Genomic DNA, 19,583 nt, shown 5'->3' with positions numbered 1-19,583 from the left:
AAGTAGGTGCTTTAGACCACTGAACCATCTCACCAGCCTCAGTTAGGCTGATCTTGAACTCATTATGTAGCCCAGGTTGGCCTTGAACTTGCAGTGATCCTCCTGCCTCAGCCTCCCAAGTGCTGGAATTTTAGGCATGTGCCACCATACTTGCCCCCAGTTGTTATTGTTTATGAATGATGTATTCTTTTTATTTATTTGTATGTGTGTGTGTGTGTGTGTGTGTGTGTGTGTGTGTGGACAGCTCAGCCCACCAGGGGGCGCGGCTGGCGGGCATGTGGTGCTGGGGGATTGAACCATGGTCACCTGTGCTTTGCTAAGCTTGTTCTAAGTAGGTGCTTTAGACCACTGAGCCATCTCACCAGCCCCGAATGATGTATTCTTCAGGTGTCTCCATCCGTTGGCTACACTCTAGGGAAGGAGCAAATTCGCATATTAAGTGGACACCTGCTGTGTGCCAGCCTGTGCTGGGGGCTGAACAACAGTGAACAGGACAGATATCACACTGCCCTCGCAGAACAACAACACTCACTCAAGAGACTTGTACAGAGGAAGACCTGGGTGCTAGCAGGTTAGATCTAAGCAGGAGAGGGGCTCTACTCAAGTCCCCAGCATACCGGCTGTGGATCCCTCTTTCTTTTATCCGTTGCTCATTCTTTACAGAGGGCAGGCCCTATTGCTGGGTCCTACTCAAACCTCATTAGATAAAGACCAATTTCCAAGGAAGTGAAATCAAGACTCCCCAGCACTTAGCACCAGCTCACGGCCCTGCACCTAAGGGTGGCCCCTGCTCCTGTTCATCCCTCACGTGTCAGTGAACAGTGCCTGGATGTGCCTGGCTATTGTTTTTCCTCGTGCTTCCTGGCCAGGCTGATGCTCCAGGCATGCTGCAGCCTTTAGTTTCTGAGGTGCTTACATTTCTTCTAAAACTACCTGAGTAGCACAGGATCGAAACTCCCCAGGAATGACCTAAAAGCAGTGCAGTGCGGACTGAGGAGCTGCCTCATTTCCATGTCAGCAGGTGATACACACGGGACGTACAGCTTCTGCTTCCAGCTTGCCCTGTGCAAAGCCAGGGGAAGGGCACAAGGGGCAGGGTGGTCAGCAGGAGGCTCCCCAGGGGACCCCGAGCACTGTCATTCCTGTGTGAGAGGCATGAGCAGGGGCTGAAGGAGGAAGGTTAGGGACCTAGGGACAGGCCCAGGTCACATCCCCACTGCCCAGGATTTTGAAAGTACTCGAGGGTGAGATGCAGCATATCTGCAAGTGTGTGGGAGTGAAAGACAGTGTAGTTCTCTTCTGGATCGGCCCACCCGCCCACGACTGTGAGGCCTTGCGCAGCTCATCTGGGTCCCTTGCTCCTCCCCAAAGCCAGAGGTGCCACCTGAACGTGCACTGCTGGCTGCAGGGCTGTCTGTTGGTGACTCCAGCCTTCTCATGGTCCTGGTGAAGCAGGCCCTGCTGCTTACTCTCATGTCGCGAAAGACATGGCCAACCACAGCTCAGGACAGGTGGATGTAGAGGAGTTGGAATTACGGAGCACTTGTACAAAGGGAATCCGAGCAGGCCTGAAACTCTGCTGTTGGCACATGTTCATGGAAACAGAAACCGTGCAGCGTCATTCAGTGATGAAATCAGGTTTTAAACGGTACACATCTTAGGATCTCTTTGTGTGGTTCCAGCCACACCCTTACAGAAAGAGGTGTGCTTTGGAGCTGTGTGGCACCCCACAGGGATGGGGAAATTAGCAGTCTGCAGTCTCCTGTGATGCATATGAAGAGGTTATTCTTGGCAACTGGGGAGACTAAAGCCAAGGGGGCTTGACAGCACACGTTCTCAATTCTGCCCACTTCTTGAAAGGAGACACGTGTGGCACCTCCTGTCCAGGCCCCAGCCTTTTACACTACCAAGCTTGCCAGCCTGACAACTCTAGCCTCAGGCTGTATGTTTGCCAAGTCTGTATCCAGCAAGCCCACCACTGGGGCCTACCATCTGGGTTAAGGTACAGGCCACCATCTGTCACGTCCGGCTGTTATGATGGGTTCTCAGTGCAGCCACCCAATCTGTGGCCGTGGAGGTGAGGGAGGACTGCGGAGTGGTCCCTAGCAGGTGGCTATCTGAAGGGTACTGGAGAAAGGTTCAAGTTGTTTCATTTTCCATCAAGGTATCCTATGTTTCTTTTTTGAAGAAAAGTTTATTTTACTCTGCATGTGTTTGAGAGGGGTGCTGGGGATTGAACCCAAGATCTCATACATCCTAGGCAAGAGCTCTGCCAGTAAGCTGTATACCCTCAGCCCTGAAATTTATTTTTAATGTAAAAGTTGAAGGTCTTAGATCAGGCCATCTCTTTAAAATTCTTTGATCCCATTCAGACCTCTCTAGGTGTTCTGTTTCCCAAGTGTTCTTGTGCGAGACACCATGTTCCTTAAGGTCTGTGGGTAGGTAAATGGGGTGCAGCCTGCAGCCAGTCTGAGCACTGAGGCCTCTGTGCACCAGGGCAAGGGCAGGCCAGCCGAAGGGCACCATAGCCCTGAGGTGCAGGCTTGTAGGAAGAAGAGACAGGAAGTGAGAAAGTTCTCTTTTTACTGTACTCCTTCCTAAAAATAAGAAAATTTGAAAACTGCCAAGGGGCCAGGGATCTCGGGGAGGCTCGGCTCACCAGGGAAAGATGGCTCATGCAGGGCTCAGTAAGGGCTCAACCCAGAGTGCAGTGTGGCCCCCATCCATCATCCAGCCCTTGTTTCTTAGACTACAAAGAGGGGGTGACTGCTTTCAGGGATGGGCTGACCCATGCAGGTACCTGGGAGCCTGGGGACACAGAGACCCACTTTTAGGCCTTTGTGAGCATTTTCTAGCAGGCAACACCTCAGGGACTGTAGAACAAAGTTTCTCTGAAACTGTTTTTTTTTTTTTTTTTTTTTGGCAGAACCGGGGATTGAACTCGGGCCCTTGCGCTTGCCAGGGAAGCGCTTATTCCACTGAGCCATCTCCCCAGCCCCTGAAACTGTTTTATAGAGCTTAGACAAATGCTGTTTGGAAGCAGGAGAACCAATTAAAGAAGTCATTTTTTGCTATTATAAAGAAGTCAGCCACATGAAACCCCCTTCCTCAAGAATGCCCTCTTCATAAGCTGTGAGGCTGCCAATGCTGGGGTCCCCCTAAAGGCTAGGGGACAGACTGACCTGTGGCCAAGGACAGATACTGGTGTGGCTCACTCTTTCCTACACTGGCCGAGCAGCCCAGGGGCCATGGGTGACTTATTCCTTGGACATGAAAGCAGTGGAAACCTGGCTGGGGGCAGCCGAGTGGCCTCTCCTGCCATGGGATTTAGGGGAACATGGAATGGTCTCTCGATTTCCCATGATTGTGTCTGGGCTTTGCTGGTGAGGGGGCTCCTTCACCTACTGGGGTTAATTTTGGCAAGTGTATCATCCCTGATTTTGCACCCCTCTCCCCCACTTTTCTTCATCAACTTAGTGGGCACCTTTAACATTTGTAATAATCCTGTCATTCAGGCCTTGGGTAAGACCTGGGAGGATAGGGTGTGTAGGGGACTTTCTTACTGTGGGGAAGTAAGATGTCTCAGGGACTTACTGAGTGCCAGGGCAGCAGGAGCTGTCCAGTGCAACCTGAACAGAGGAACTGTGGTCCACTTCAGGAGTGTTTACTTATTTAAGTTTTACTCTCAACCTCAGTGGCTCCTTATAGGGCAAGACTGAGGCTGGAAGCCGGGATCAGAGTGGATATGGTCCTGGGGGGGAAAGCCAGCCCCTTCTCTTTCATGGTTTTTGCCCTGTTATGGATGATAGGCACCCTGACTTGAGGGACCACTGTTGGCCTGGAGGACAGTGGTACCATCTGCTGCTGCCCAGCCATCCAGTGTATGCCCTGCCTTACCCAGCCGTGGCTGCCACCTCGAGGTTTCCAATCCTGGCCCAGCACTGGCTCATGGCTAGGGTATCTGAATCTATTACAGCTCTCACTTTCTCCTCCATGAAGGCTCCCCTTACAGTGCCATCCGTGGTGCCTACTGCAGAGACCTCTGAGAGCAGGGATGGTATCTGACTACCAAGTGGTGGCAGGTGGCAGTGAGGTGAGCATGGGCAACAGCAGCTCACACTTGTCTTCTCTTAGTGTACCCACTTTGACTTGTGCTAGAGGAATCCCCTCACCAACTACAGAGGACAAACTCACTGAAATCCTGGACAGCTAGCTGGCTTGGAGATTAGGTGAGGCTGGGTGACCCCAAGGTGGAAGTACCTGCGGATGTGGACTCAGGACTCTGGCTCTGCTTCAGGGTGCACCTAGACACCAATGCAGCAGTGAGGCACAGGATGCACAGGAACTTTTAGCTTAAGACGTGGATGACCAGCGCTCTAAAGAAGCTAACCTTAGTCTTTGGAGGCAGGATATTTTCTTGTTGAAATGTCTTATCTATTTGAGAATGATCTTCAAAAACATCCTAAGTTGAAGATTGACCAACACTGTCTGTGTGAGGGGACTCAGGGGCGGGAGCCAAATGTATTTCCTGCAACTACTGCTCCCTTTCCTTGGCTCCTCTATGCCCACTGGGTGACTGCTGGGTGTCCTGGAGAGGGCAGGACATGGCCAGGACAATGCACATCCTCAGGAGGAAGCACTACCAAGATATGATGCATATTTATATAAACAATTTAAATGAGACCTCACTTATATTTGCTTAAGATGATGAGCACCTTTAATAATGGCACTGCCATTCTAGCTACACTATGATAAAGCCTCTCAGTCCCATCATTTTCTCTCTTATGACTCCAAGCAACCACCACAGATCAACAGAACAGATTGGAGCACTGCAGTTCTTGCTGTCCAGAGATGAACTCGACACCTCCCCCACAGCAGCAGCACTCTCACATGGGTGTGGCCCCTTGGTGGTCTTTGAAAGGCTCAGATATGGGGAACAACAGCCAAGGACGTGGACAAGGGACTTTTCTGGGTGCACCTACCTGAGAGGCTGGTGTCCTGACAGGAAGCAGCACTGTTTGCTGAACGCCTTGCAGCTTGTCTGTAGGAAATTGGTGTCTTTTGTGGTGCTGGGTGTGGGTGAGGCTGTGCTGACGAGCACTAGGCCGAGGCCTTGGAGGAATGTGCAACTCCGCCACCCCCCACCCCTGCCAGCCACTCCACCTGGGTGGGGCTGGCAGGGTCACTTATTATTTTTTGGGGGGGAGGGGGAACTGGGAATTGAACCCAGGCCCATGCACTTGCCAGGCAAATGCTTATCCCACTGAGCCATCTCCCTGGCCACTTACTTCTCTCTACCTATTTACATCCCCATAAAATGGACCTCATCAGCCGGGCACTGGGGAACACTCCTGTAATTCCAGCCCTTAGGAGACTGAGGCAGAAGATCACCATATATCACCATAGGTTGAAAGCCAGCCTTGGCTACAAAGTGAGTTCAGAGCCTGTATGTACTACACAGTGAAACTCTGCTCAAAACAAACTAACAGAAAACCCAAACCCAACCCAACCCAAATGACCTGAGCTTAGAAAGGGGCATTTCCTAGCTGTATCACTTTTGAACTCTTTTCTTCCTCATTTGCTAAGAAACACAGTAGAAGTAGTTACATGAGCGATAAGGACCACACGGGCACAGCCTATGTCCCCTCTGTCTCCAGATGACGGTTCTCCTTGAGGTCTAGACAGCCAGATGTAGGAGTAATCTGATAATTCCCCACCTTACCTACCTCGACGTGTGTCAGAACCCACAAGGATAGCACCAAATCAGTCTACTACATAATTGCAGGCAGGTGTTCACAAACATTTATTTTAAACTACAGGGGCAACTCTGCACAGAGCCTTATACTGGTAATGATTACACGGACATTAGAGGTTAGAGGGCAGCACAGTGGGAGGCTGAGCAGAGTGAAAACATTCATTATGTTCAGCAGCATAGGATGAAGGGCTGGCTACAGACAGATTTTGGTGTGTTCTTGCACAGTACCACCTCACCATATCCAGGAGGTCCGTGTCAAGACTGTGGGTCTGATTGATGGAATCTGGTGGCAAAGGACAGGGCAAATGCCAACAGGGTCCTGTGAGAACCACCACGGAGAGAGCTGTTTCAGCTTCAGGTGCACTACATTCAGCCTCAGCCCTGAAGAATCTTCCAAAGAGAAAGACACCCACGAAGTAACAAGCCTGGTGCAGCCAGGTCCAGGGGTGGGTCCCGCCAGCTGGCTGTGCCAGTGGATGAGTCTGTGTCCCTGGCCACAGAGCCAGCGTGGGGGAGGCACAGGCGTGGAGACAGAACCTTCCCTGTGTCCAGTTAATAGCTATTCTGGTACATTTTCTTCTGCAAAATGACAGTACCTTGAAAACCAAAGTAATTTTAAAAACAAGACAAATAACAGAAGATGCCAATAAATACAATGGCTAATGGCAGGCGACATGTTTTTTTTTTTTTGGTGGAACTGGGGATTGAACTCAGGCCCTTACACTTGCCAGGCAAGCGCTTATTCTACTGAGCCATCTCCCCGGCCCAGGCGACATGTGTTTTGGTCCTGACTTTGTACTGGCTACTGAAAATAGGCTGCAATCATTGAAATGATAGAAAAGCGTGGAAGGGAGATACTTTTTTTTTTTTTCGGAACCGGGGATTGAACTCAGGACCTTGCACTTGCCAGGGAAGCACTTATTAAACTGCGCCATCTCCCCGGCCTGGGAGATACTTTTTTCAAAAGCACTTTCCATTTTTTCTTTTGAGTTATAGTTTACCATCTCATATCTTCCAGGGGACCAAGAAAACCTCAAAGAATCATGAATATCAAGGTCAGATTCCAAAATTCGAATCAACTTGCAATTCTCAGATACTTTCTCTCCCAAGAAAGTAAAATACTCTATTGACTCACTAAGGTGAACAGTCCGAGGTATCTGGTTATGAGATGGTACCATGATTAACCTCCACCTTCTAATGCCATACCTACTAGGTGCTAGATGGGAAAATCTAGAAACGAATTCATTTGCTATAGCAGAAACCGTATGCATGGCAACATGCTCACATTCATCAGTGAAGTCAGCCCTGCGCTGGGAATGGCTGGGGGTGGCCCGTTAACATGCAGCGAATCACAGAATCACAAGATTTGAAAGGGGCCTTGTGAAGGACGATGAATTTGCCATTCCCAAAGCCTTAATCTCCTTTTCAACATCTCAGACAAGGATCTACCTACTGTCTTGCCTAGCATGGAAAACTCAAGGGAGGGACCCCCTCCAAATTAGGGTAGATCTAACTTTCAGACACTGCTATAAGCTGCAGACTGAAAAAAGCTTCTTGGTTAAAAGGGTAACATTAAAATGCAAAAATGAAAACTAAAACCCTAGGATTGATATTCATGTAAAGCTGTGCTAAAATCTGAACATAAACACAGATATTTCTGATTCAGTTATGGACAAAAGGCAAGTAATGTAACAGCAATGAAGAGGCACTTTTGAGCACTGCCACAAGATGTTCCTTCTCAGAAGAGCCAGGTCTTTGGGAGCCAGGGGGTTGCCTGAACCCTTTGTCCCCTAACTGAACTGAGAAAATCCTTTCCCCTCTATGTGGGGAGTGACAGACCCCTGAAATTTTACACAGGACAGGAACAGCCCATTACTTTGAGAGCAGTCTAAGGCTGAGAAGGACAGGGACTCCAGTAGCAGCCACTTGTGCCCGGCAATGTTTTACACTGCACATGAGTACAGTGCCACCTCTGGCTAGAACAATCTCCTCCTGCTCCAGCTGTTACTGTAGCCTGGCCTTCCCTTTCCCACAGCAGACCAGCTCAGCGTGGCCAGCCAATGGTTTAGCCTAGTCACATTCTTTCATGGGCCATGTGTGCGTGGTCTCTAGGTCTGTATCGCAGCTTTAAATGAAAGGCAAAATGTCCAACGAATTCCAAGAATTACCTACTATGGGTCATTTTCAAATACCAATTCTTGAGATTTCTAAAGAAAAAGCAGCAAGTACTAGTGCTAGTTGCAAGATAAGCTTCTGAGCAAATCTGTTCCAGGGAAATGGGTGTGCCCTCCCTCTCCCAGGCCGTGAGGCCATGGAGCAATGTGTCTTACTGCCCACATGGGCTCCAGGCCTGCTGTTGAGTTACTTGAGGCTGTTCTCTGTGCATACCAGGCTCACTGCAGACTTTGGGCTTATCTGTGTTGTTTCTGTAGCCTAAATTTTCTTTATTCTCTGCTTGGGAGGGTCGTGCTGGCTGGGAGCCCAAGCACACACCTATCATTACATCAATCACACGGTGCTGGAATGGCCCCTTCATTCACCTGCGTGGCCTCTGCCTGGTCAGGAAGGGGCCTTGGACACAGGGTGACCCCAGCACTGAGCTGCCTGGTATGTGGGAGTAAGGGGGCTTCTCAGTAGTAGTGGGCTGGCCTAGACCAGAACTGTAAGGAGAATCTAGATAACTTGGTGCCCAGAATTGAGTTAATTTCTGCATTGTTTAATCAAGTTGCTACATAGTCACTTTCACAGCAGGCAAAATTTAACCTTACACTATTTTAAAGGAGAAAAATGAGAACATTTTGGCAAAACACTTTTCTTTTGCTTTAAGATATAAATCTTACTGAGCAAGTTCCCTTATATACAATTATGAAAAGGCAAAACCAAAGGAATCCTATTTAATGAATATTTATGTCCACTAACTATGACACATAGTTTATAGCTATTGTTTTGCTTAAAAGCCAAAACTCAAGCTGTAAGGATTCATGTTAAACACAAATACATTACAGTTTTAAAAAGTGAACCTTGGAAGATAACACTGCAATGTGCTACCAGACAAATGGCTTCCCCAGAGATGCACTCAAGCCTGGCCTTTGGCAAACTGGGACCCTGCACAGCTGCTTATTTTGCCCAAGGTGATCTGTGTGCTAGAGTGTGGAAAGGCATTTACATGGATGAGGACCTACAATAGCTGCCTTCTGAGAACAATCCATACCCATTACAGCAATAATTACAGGGCTGGGGCCAAGAGTGGTGTTGAACACACTTCCAACAAGAAGCATGAACCAGTTCCGGATAGCTCACTGTCTCAAGGGGCTGGAGGACTCCTCTAACTAACGCTGTTACTAGGCAACATTAAAAAACAATTCTTCCTTGAATATTCTTTTGGCTTCTCTTGTTTAGGCTTCAGTTATATCTAACTGCCTGGTAATTTTTCTGCTAGGATCATTCTAGATCTCAAGATCTCTTCCAGCTTTCTGATTTTTATGATTCTCTGAATAATTCAAACATTAAAAAAGAAGCACATTATGGTTGACTGACCTTATATAAAAAAATGACACACGATTGCAAGTATTTAGTCTAAAATCATTTTTGCTACTATGGAGCTACACACAGGCAGCTGCAGACTCCAGGGCTCCATCTCTATGGGGGAGTCAGGAACATGAGATTAATTTCATTCTACCAAAAAGAAAACGACTCTGTGAAGTGCAATTCTGCTACCTCTTCAACATACCCATGTTAGGCAACATTTGCCAGAGCTGCTGCATGTTTAAGCAGTACAGCAAAAATATATGTAAAGTGCAAATCCAATAGGGCACAAGAACTATGACTTTCATCTAGACAGGAGAGATCCAAGTGCCGGGGGGAGCTCTCACTCATAATGAATGAAGCCTGTAATTCCACAAAATGCTTGGAAGACATCCCACACCAGCACGTATTTCTCTATGAGTTACAAAAATGGTGGAGATACTTATTGCAAAATGCAAGAACTCAGCATTACAAACATACACAGTTGATTGGCTAAATAAACTGTTCACCAAATTCAGGCACCCACACAGATAAGGGGAAATCAAAGGGCAGAGTAATGGATAACTTGCAATAGCGGTGGTTTTCAATCATGACTTTCATCTTTAATGAGATTTCAACCTCTGAGTGGGCTTTGGGTAGGCTGACAGCAATACTGGGAGGAAGTTAGGGGGAATGGAGCACAGGGGAATGAAACAGAGAGACCACAGTGTTATGGGGCAATTAGCTTCCCAAATGAGGTCTGAAGGCATCTATACTTAACTGGGAATACACACAAGGCCTGCCAGGTGCCTGAATTCCGGCCTTCCTGAAACTATATTTCCCTCCCTGCATGCAGGTCAGGTGCAGAAGTACAGGAAGTGAAAACAGAGTGATGCATTTCTGTTACCCATTTCCAGCACGCAGCTCTCTATTGCATACAACAAAAGTTTCTTATTTTTTCTCTTTTTTAATGTATTTAGTACAGGGCCTACAGGATCTCACTACATAGATCAGACTCACAGTGATCCTCCTGTTTTTAGCCTCCCAAGGGCTGGGACTACAGGTGTGCACCACCATACCCAGTCTCAATTGCCATCTCAGTGCACCCCGGGGGCAGGGCAGGTACCAGGGATTGAGCCCTGGTCCCTGCATCTGCCTAAGCAGGCATTTTAAATCGCTGAGCTATCTGACTGGCCTATTGCATATAACATAGTAAGTGGCCACAGGTTCTAGTAATTCACTACAAAACAGATATTCTAATACTTTAAATGCAATCTCTTTTGAAAAGCTCTCTTACAGAGCAACCATGTAGAACAGACTTGGAAGTAGTTATAACAGCTCTGATGGAACACAAGCAAGAGCAGTGTGGGAGGGACAATGAAGAATAATCAATGGTCCTTATGTGTGCACTGCAGGTCTGTGTACCTCAAGAGTGCTGGCCTTAGGCGATGGCTGTCATGTGCCATGGATACACAGGACACACACTTTGGCCCTGCTTTCCCATGCTGGATCAGCAGAGTTACCTCCAGGAAGCCCCATCCCCAGGGAGTACACGGGTCAGGGCTGGGGTGGTATCCAAGTATAGCTTTAAAGTATCGCCAGTTAGAAAAGTAATGAATAATTGTAAGGGGAGTAAATACTTGCCAGAAAAAGAAAAAAAAAATAATAGGGAGGATTTCTATTTCACTCAAATTCTATTTATCTATTACCCCAAACTTGTCAAATCAGAAGTGAATATCTATGGTGCAGACAGGACCCAGAAGGGGAAAAGCAAACGAGCAATCTGTTTATCTGTGAGACTTCATTTAACCTGGATATGTTCAAGAGGCGTGGTGAACCCTGAATAGTCCTGACACGTGAGCATCTCATGAAGTGGTATTCATTTTTTTGGCGGAACTGGGGATTGAACTCAGGCCCTTGCGCTTGCCAGGGATGCACTTATTCTACTGAGCTATCTCCCCAGCCCCATGAGGTGGTATTCATATAAAGTGCTAAGCCTGGGGTATCCATATAAAGTGCATACCTGGCACATGCTTGCCACTAATTTTAATTCTACTTTTACACTGAAAATAGGGTTTTAAAAAAGGACTTCAGTATCCTGAGGTAATCATTTATCAAGTTTGATCAGATTCCCTTAGAAGCAAGAATTCATGTGCATATTCTGGAACCCTCGTTTATGTCCCCAAGAGGAACACAGCAGGAGCTATCGCATTTAGTACCTACACATCTCAGATCACATATAGTCTCAGTATGAAAGTATGCAACCTGTTCAGATGAAATACAGTAAGATAAAATATTTGAATGTCTGTATTTTGAAGGGGAAGAAGGTGAAGATGGTGACAAAGCAGGACTACAACCTTTTTTTTTGAGGACTCAAATCTTACAGCAATACATGTTCCAGTTCAGAGATGATATGGCACAGGAAAACAAATCTTAAAGACATTTATTTTTGGAGTTTGTAAGTTTTTGTTTTGAATGTTATAAGAGCTATGTAAAAAACAACAAAACAAAACAAAGCAAAAAACACGCTAACACATGAAAGGCTCAGGAGGCCCTAGGTGATGCTACGTGATCCAGGCACTGATGGTTGAAGCTGTGAGCTCCAGTCATCTACTTCTGTGATGATGATGTTGGCAATACCTTCTCACAGCATTTTCTAAAGTGGGAAACACAGAAACCTGAGGCAAAAACAGGAAGTCATTTCTACTCAGTGAGAACATGAACACGTCAGACAATAGAAATGGATCATTCTTTAGGCGCTTCGAGAAGTTGGCTGGTGGAGCAAAACAAACGGTTTTCCAATCTCTCCATTTAGAAGAAACAAAAGCACAAACACTGGGAATAAACACATAAATACATATACTCTGGCAAAAGAGAGAGAAGGTACAAGTAGATAAAATTAAAGAACAAAAAGACGCTGGCCACATGCCACAGTGAAGAAAACGTGGAAACTACTTCATAATGACCAAAATACTCTGAACAACATAGTTCTCTTTTTTCTCCAACACACAAAGCAACAGGCAAAATGGAGGGCTAGAAAATATAAAAATCAAACACCCAACACGAAGTTTTTAGCATACTTGAAACAATGAAGCATAGCCAGACTGTATAAACCATTTGTTAAAAAAATATCTTCTTTAGATTGTATGAACAAGTTGAAAAGTCCCCGTGAACATCCTGCTGCACGCCCACCCCTGACTGCGTAGGTAAGATGCACAGTCACCCAGGGCCTTTAGTTTGTTTTACTTCTCACGCGTCTGCTTTACTTCTCCAGTAATCATTTGGATTAAAACAACCATTTCTTTAGTAAATACTATCTTTCTGAGTCCTGGGAGAGTCATCAAGATACCACTGGGGTCATGTCCCATAACTGTAAGAAGAAGAAAATCAAATTATATGGAAGATGAACCGTCCTTACGATTCAAGTGAAGTTGTTTCATATCACAAGCAGCTACATACCCTTCTAATATGATTTTGCACGGCTACAAAACATGACAAAGGCAGCTTGAAATTTAACCCAACTGATGGTGAACAAATGCTGTTTTGTAGAGGAGGAAGGGAACTAACATGTGTTGAATGTGAAGCCTGTGTTGTGTTCTTCTCATATCTTCCCATTTAATCTTCTAAACAATTCTTTAGGACATCAAAAATCAAGGAACTGGGGCTCTCAGGGTTTATTTCAAACTTGCTCGAAGTCACAAAGAGGGTCTCAACGGGGGTTATTAGCCACTGAGTCTTGCTGCTGCCTCCAAGAACGGCATGGGAAAGACACTGTGGTGGCAGAGTCCTTGTGGTCTACCACAGTGCTCAGAGAGGCCCTGGATGAGCAGTCTCGGATTAATTGATCTCAGTGGGAGAGGATGTTGTTTATTAGCCGCAGGCCTGTTGCGTCCTGCCATTCACTCAGCGCTCCACTCAGTCCCATCCACTTCCCAATGCCCCACTTCTCTAGCTCCACCGCACTTCCCCATGCTGAACTCTTAAGATTCTTCTTGCCTTTATCCCTCTTCTGTATGCTGCACATGTGATCTATTATTATTTTTATTTTATTTATTTATTTATTTATTTATTTATTTATTTATTTTGCGGATCCGGGGATTGAACTCAGGCCCTTGCGCTTGCCAGGGAAGCGCATATTCCACTGAGCCATCTCCCCGGCCCTATTATTATTATTTTAAAATAATATGCCCTCCACAGATAACTCATTCCTCACCATTGTGGACATGCATGTAGCAGGCTTTCTAGAAAGCCCACTCCCAATGATATGCTCTGAGCAGAGCCTCACAGGCTCCTGGTGTCCCTTTCTCATACATAAAGCCACAAAGGGGAAGCGTACTGTGAGGGTGTCGTTTCTTACCTTAATAACTTTGTCAGTTCCAGAAGTCAGCAACCATCCCCTGGTTGCATCAAAATGCACATGCACAATGTTGTGTTTACTGTCATGGAAGGTAGCTGTGGGTGCTCGCCTGGGGAGAACGAGAGGAGAGGAAAGGGTGGCACAGGAACTATGGAGGTCTAGGATGATACTAGGCACTACTTTTAGGCTACTGGCCAAAGCTGCTTCCCTGTTAAAAATGCTTCCCACATTGCCTTTATCCTTTATTCCCTGGTAGACTATTAAGTTTAAAAATATAATGAAGCAAAAGAATTCTTACAGTTCCTAAATGGGAAAGAGAGGCAGCCTCCAAAGGTCCTTCAGGAGAATGTGCTGAAGATGGAGTCACCTCTAACCATGCTTGTGAGAATTTTTTTTTTTTTTCCAAAAAACCACAGTGCTTTGGTAAAGATTTTGCTCATAAGAAAGGACTTTCTGGTCTCCAGAAGGTTTCAGTTTGCAGGAAGAGCTAAGCTGCTTTGCATAAGAGGTAAATATTCTGAGTGCCCACTGCTCTACCGGCTGCCGGTCAATCCTTGTAGGGTCTTAGGTCTACCTGGCCTATTTAAGTTTTAAAAAGGTGCTTGCTAAAATGACCTGCAGTCTACTATCATTCTATTTGAAGGCTATCCATTCATTTTCCTTTTTGCACTATACCAGTTTTTCTATAGTATTCTAAATCTTCAGTAAGCAAAACTATATATATAATTATTTGCTTTTTCTTTCCTTCCGAGTCATAGTTTCATATGTCGTTCAGGCTGGCCTTGGCTCACCATGTAGTGTTCCTCCTCCCTCAGCTTCCCAAGTGCTGGGATTGTAAGTGTATACTTCCAAGCCCAGCATATTGTGTATTTTTTAACCCACACTTTTTTAAAAAAGCACGAGGGCTTGCTGACTGCCTAGGTGCTCCAGAAGCAGTGCGGACACTTCACAAAGCAGAGGGGGAAGACGTGGTGAGATGTGAAGGGCCAGGGAGGCTGCAGCGCGGATGCCTAGTGCAGTGCAAGGGTCTCACTGCAGCATTAAATGGCGTATTCCCGCCCCCCCCCCCCCCCCCCCTCTATTTTTTTTTTTTTTTTTAAGAATTAGTTCCTTCAGGCATACAGAGACATGGTAAATACCCCCGCTAAGTCTGCAGGACAGATTTTTCAGTATGCTAAAAATGATGATATTCAAATCTTCAAAATTCAAGATTTAGGTTGAATCTGCAAGTTCCTTACACTTTCTGGTCTGTGTCTTTATATAATAAATAATTAAACTAGCCTATCTCTAAGGTCCCTTGCAGCTGCCTATTCAATACAAACTTACTAATTTCATCACATATGATCAATAGAAAATAATTAATGAACATAAATGCCTACTTCTGTAAGGGTATTTAATTTTTATTTGATATGGGTAAACAAGAATATTTACAATGATTTGACTACAGTGGGAGGACTGGAAGACAAATACCTAGGAGACTGATCCTCCTGCACCTCAGTAAGGGGGACACTTGCTCAGAGCATCCTGTTTGCATTGAGGAAGTTTTCAGTTTGCCAAGATTAAAAAGAAAATGCAGATTCTCACGGCATTCCGGAGCACACCTGAGGCCCTAGGAGGACTGCCAAGCAGCCGGAGGGGCAGTGGGCAACTGAGAATATTTGCCTCTTAGGTAAAGCAGCTTAGCTCTTCCTGGAACCTGAAACCTTCTTCTGGAGCCTGGCTGAGGCCTGCTTCAGGTCCTGTACTCCGGCCTGGGCTATAAAGTGAGTCCTCAGCCGCCACACTCCCAGGCAGTTCTCAGTAAGTAAGAAACACAGGCATTTACTCAGACAGCCCCTTCAGTGGGTTCGTAAACTCAATTCTTTCCACGACTCTGGTCACAAACCGAGCTGAACGAGAACTGATTGAATTCGATGGTTAGGTTCAGTGTTGATCTGACAGGGAAATCTGGTTTGGTTCTTATCCAGTTTGGTTTGTGACCAGAATCATGGAAAGAATTAGGTTTGTGTCCCATCCAAGTACTAACCAGGTCCAACCCTGCTTAGCTTCCAAGATCAGACGAGATCAGGCGTGTTCAGAGTGGTATGGCTGTAGACTAGAATTAGGTTTGTGGAACCGAGGTACCACTGTACTTTAAATGAACATACTCTAGGGATTTAAAAGAGCACAGAGATGAGGCTGGCGCGGTGGTGAACCCCTATGATCCCAGCACTCTGGGAGGGAGAGGCAGAAAGTTCAAGCCCAGCCTGTAGTAGCAACACCTGTCTCAAAAGCAAACATAAAATAGGACTAGAGATGTAGCTTAGTCTCTTTCTGTCTGTCTCTGTCTCTCTCTCTCACACACACACCCACCCACACACAAACAGATATAAATTCTTTGTATTCTCTCTGTATCTATCTCTCAAGATCACACAAATCTGTTGCTGGCAAAGAAGGATTTTCATCACTTGCATGGTCTGTAGCTAAAGCAACAGGAATTGGGGCCCTCTGAAGCAGGGGTGGCTCCTGCTGTAACCAGGAGAGTCCTGCAGAAAGCAGGAACTTACTCTTCATCTGTGATGGCCTCGTGGCAGCTGTCACACACCCTCACTTCAAACTCGAAGCCCATCAAGGGGATGGAGGAGCGCTTGGAGCTGCACTTGCCGCAGACGGCCTTCCCACACTTGCGGCAATGGTGCTGGAGCAGGGAGAGAGAACAGAGGCAGCTATGTCTGTCTGTGCCGCCCTGGCACACTCAGCTGCGATCATTCAGGGCTGCCCTAGAAACCTCCCAGGAGCACACCAGAGGCTTGTCTTCCTGGGCTCTGTGCGTCCAGAATGCGGGCTGCTGGAGACACATCTGATGGTGTGTGTCACCTCCCCCCATCCGCTTTCCAACCTCCATCCTCCCGCATGACCATCACTATGACTACAGAGAACCCAGTGGCTGTGTGGCCTTAAAGATGGGTAGACTGAGGAAATACTATCTCCAGAGATTATGCCGCTGGATGGAGGAGAACGTGGAAGGACCTGCCTCAGCCCACTGCCCAAATTTGGCGACCTTTCCTTGGGAAAGACCAAGCTGAACCATGGATCAGACTGAAAGTGGTGCACTGTAAGTAGCTCTAGGCAACTAAAACCAAACCAGAAGGAGGGAAAGTGTAATCATTAAGGAGCAGTAAGTGCTACTTATATAATTTTATGGATTGGAACCAATGTGAGCTAAGCATGATGCCTCTTAATTTTGAGGTGCATTTCAATAGATGCCATTAGAATTCTAAAACTGTACCCTTCAATTACTTACTGGAAACGAACTGCTGCAGAAACGGAACCTAATAGGAATGAGCTACGACAAACAAAGGGGGTACACTAATGTGCAGTCACAAGGTGACTCCAGGATAATAACTTACCCCACCACAACTCCCACCCATGTGTGTTATTTCTTCTGAGATTACTGAATTAAGTTGTTTCCACTTTGGTGAAACACGCAAATCACCCACCTGTCTTAGGCCAATTTTTTTATTGTCCCACATTTGCTTGAAGTTCCAGAAAAAAGGCTGATCACACTTTTGGCAGGAATCACTGTCCAACCACTCGGGGGTCTGATCAAATAAAGCACATCACAGGTCACAGTGAGAAGCAGTGCAGACAAAGGAATAACAACATCGACAAAACTTCTGGAATCAGGATGCATTTATCCTAAACAGAGGCATGGTTTCTCAGCCAATGGTTCAAACAGTATTTGCTCAAAGTTTGTGTGTCAGGTCTTGGGGATGGGATGTGACAGTAAACATATTATGGAGCTTATAATTTATCCGTGAAGACTGCTCAAGAAAACTTTAATGATTATTCAGTAAGTCTAAGAGAATGCCTGGGCAGAGACACTGCATGCTATGGCGAATGTAAACACAGGGCTCTGACCAAGGCTGGTGTTCTAGGTCAGCTGAGACCTGAGGACAGACAGGAAGATGCCAGGCAAAGGAGGAGAGCTGCTCAGGCCACCAGAGGACATGTGGGGAATGAGGGAGAAGGTGAGAGGTTCTGGCTCATGCCACACTACACTCCTGGCAGCCACGCTGAAGATTTAGGACTCTGCCTCATATTCTCGGACTGATGGTAATTATATTTTCTCTGAGTGTCCAGCACTGTCTAAGTGTACAACACACACACACAGAGCCCCGGGGGGTAGAGCAGCACTTGCTGACCATGGTACATACTTGAGGAGGCTGCTAGTCCACTGCTCATTCATGACAGGGCCCCAGAGGCTGGGTGTCTGCTTCTGGGCTTGTGGATCACACTATATTCTGGGTTTGTTCCTTATTCCCCAGTCCTGTCACAAGTAGCCTAAACAACATCAGACAGTTTTGAAAGTACGTTCTGTGAAAAGCTATCATTTAGCAAATCTGTATCGATAGTGCAGTGACTGTGCTTGCTTTCAGAGCTCCTTGTTTGATTCTGCAGAATTATAGTTTGTAATCAAATGTAGGCTAGTTAAGAACTTGTGAAAAAAAAACAACTTTGCATATTAAAAACTCTATTATTATTGTTGTCTGCAAGAGGAAGTCATTTCTTCCATAGAGCACAGAACTTCAGGAACCTTGAAAAGTATACCCAACCCTATGGTTGCCCAAAAGCATATTCCAGGGAGCACTTCACTCAGCAGACACATTTTTATTTTGGGGGGAACCAGGCATCAAACTCAGGACCTTGGGCTTGCCAGGCAAGCTCAGTAGACACATTTTCAAAGAGGCCTGGGAGCAAACAACTTTGAGAAATGCTAGATAAACAGCATTCCACCCCTTCTAGACATTCATATGGGACAAGAGCACAGGAGAAGCTCTGGAATTTTTTCTCTGACTGTTTTCTAAGGGACACCTGCTATGGAGATTTTAGAATTTAGCCTCTTTTATCTTCAGGCAGAAATAAACCTAAAACTACATGTTTTCTCCAAAAGAGGTAAAAAGGGGACATTTTTAGAGTTCTACTGTTGGTCTATTTTATTAACACAAAAAGAGTAAGCCCTGATGTACTCTGGGATCTTCATGCTGTATTCCATTGAAGGATTTAATAATCCAATGCAAGGCTGTTACCTAAGGTAACATTTTATCACAAAAAGAGTTATCTGGGGAATAAGCGCTTCCCTGGCAAGCGCAAGGGCCTGAGTTCCATCCCCGGTTCCGCAAAAAAAAAAAAAAAAAAGAGTTGTATCTATGCGATCTCTCTTCAGTCCGTATGATATAGTAGGATCAGGGCAATTTAAAGAAAAGGGAATCTAGTGGATTGCACGGTATTTTACACATGGCTAGATTTTCTCATGACTCAGTGCTGATGCTATCCAAATTTTTGAAATGAAAACTTAACTGTACCCCCCAGAAAAAAAGTAGAGAGAAACAAAAACTTATTTCCACAAATAAATCAAGTGATGCTTACAGATAATAATCATCAGCTTTTCTTTTACTTTTTTAATGTGCCAGTTATTTAATTAGATATTTTTTTTTTTTGAGGGACCAGGGATTGAACTCAGAACCCTGCGCTTGCCAGGCAAGCACTTATTCCACTGAGCTATTTCCCCAGCCATTACAGATAGTAATCAAATTTGGGCTAAGAACTTAGCGAAAAAATAATTGGTGACTCACTTTACATAATAAAAACCATATTATTATGCACCTTAGAGAACTGAGAGAATGTATTGATGTTTATTTAAGAAGTAATTTCCCTAATATAACCTTATTACCATGAAAAGCATGTTAATAAAACAAATATTTGAATGCATGGAAAATGTTCAATATACAATGAATGAGAAAACCTCCAGTTAGGAAGAAGTACATAAAGCACAAAATGAATAGGCTAGAAAAAGATATTTATATAAGTCTATATAACTGATGAAGAACTCCAGGAAAAAAAATTAAAAAATGACAAGAAGCATCTGAAAGATTGCCAAGAAGATACATGAGATATGAACTTGTTAATTCATTGATAAGAAAGGCT

General features: G+C 45.6%; 1 protein-coding gene across 2 annotated transcripts in view; it reads right to left on the bottom strand.

Annotated features, from left to right (window-relative positions):
* Window positions 1–10,393: 10,393 nt before the first annotated feature.
* Window positions 10,394–19,583, bottom strand: part of Wdfy2 (WD repeat and FYVE domain containing 2) — a 166,943-nt gene continuing 157,753 nt past the window's right edge. Inside the window, exons 10-13 of one of the 2 annotated variants that reach the window (XM_023717212.1) lie at window positions 17,096–17,197; window positions 16,163–16,293; window positions 13,617–13,725; window positions 10,394–12,629 (exon numbers count right to left, since the gene is read on the bottom strand). In XM_023717212.1, coding sequence (XP_023572980.1) covers window positions 12,600–12,629; window positions 13,617–13,725; window positions 16,163–16,293; window positions 17,096–17,197 — 372 coding nt within the window. In that variant the 3' untranslated portion in view covers window positions 10,394–12,599. The remainder of the gene's footprint in view (window positions 12,630–13,616; window positions 13,726–16,162; window positions 16,294–17,095; window positions 17,198–19,583) is intronic. The other variant, XM_004633106.3, reaches the window with a different exon arrangement.

The sequence above is a fragment of the Octodon degus genome, unplaced genomic scaffold (assembly GCF_000260255.1).
Source record: "Octodon degus isolate 3935 unplaced genomic scaffold, OctDeg1.0 scaffold00051, whole genome shotgun sequence".
Classification (NCBI taxonomy): Eukaryota; Metazoa; Chordata; class Mammalia; order Rodentia; family Octodontidae; genus Octodon; species Octodon degus.
This window is presented reverse-complemented; position numbering and strand designations above follow the sequence as displayed.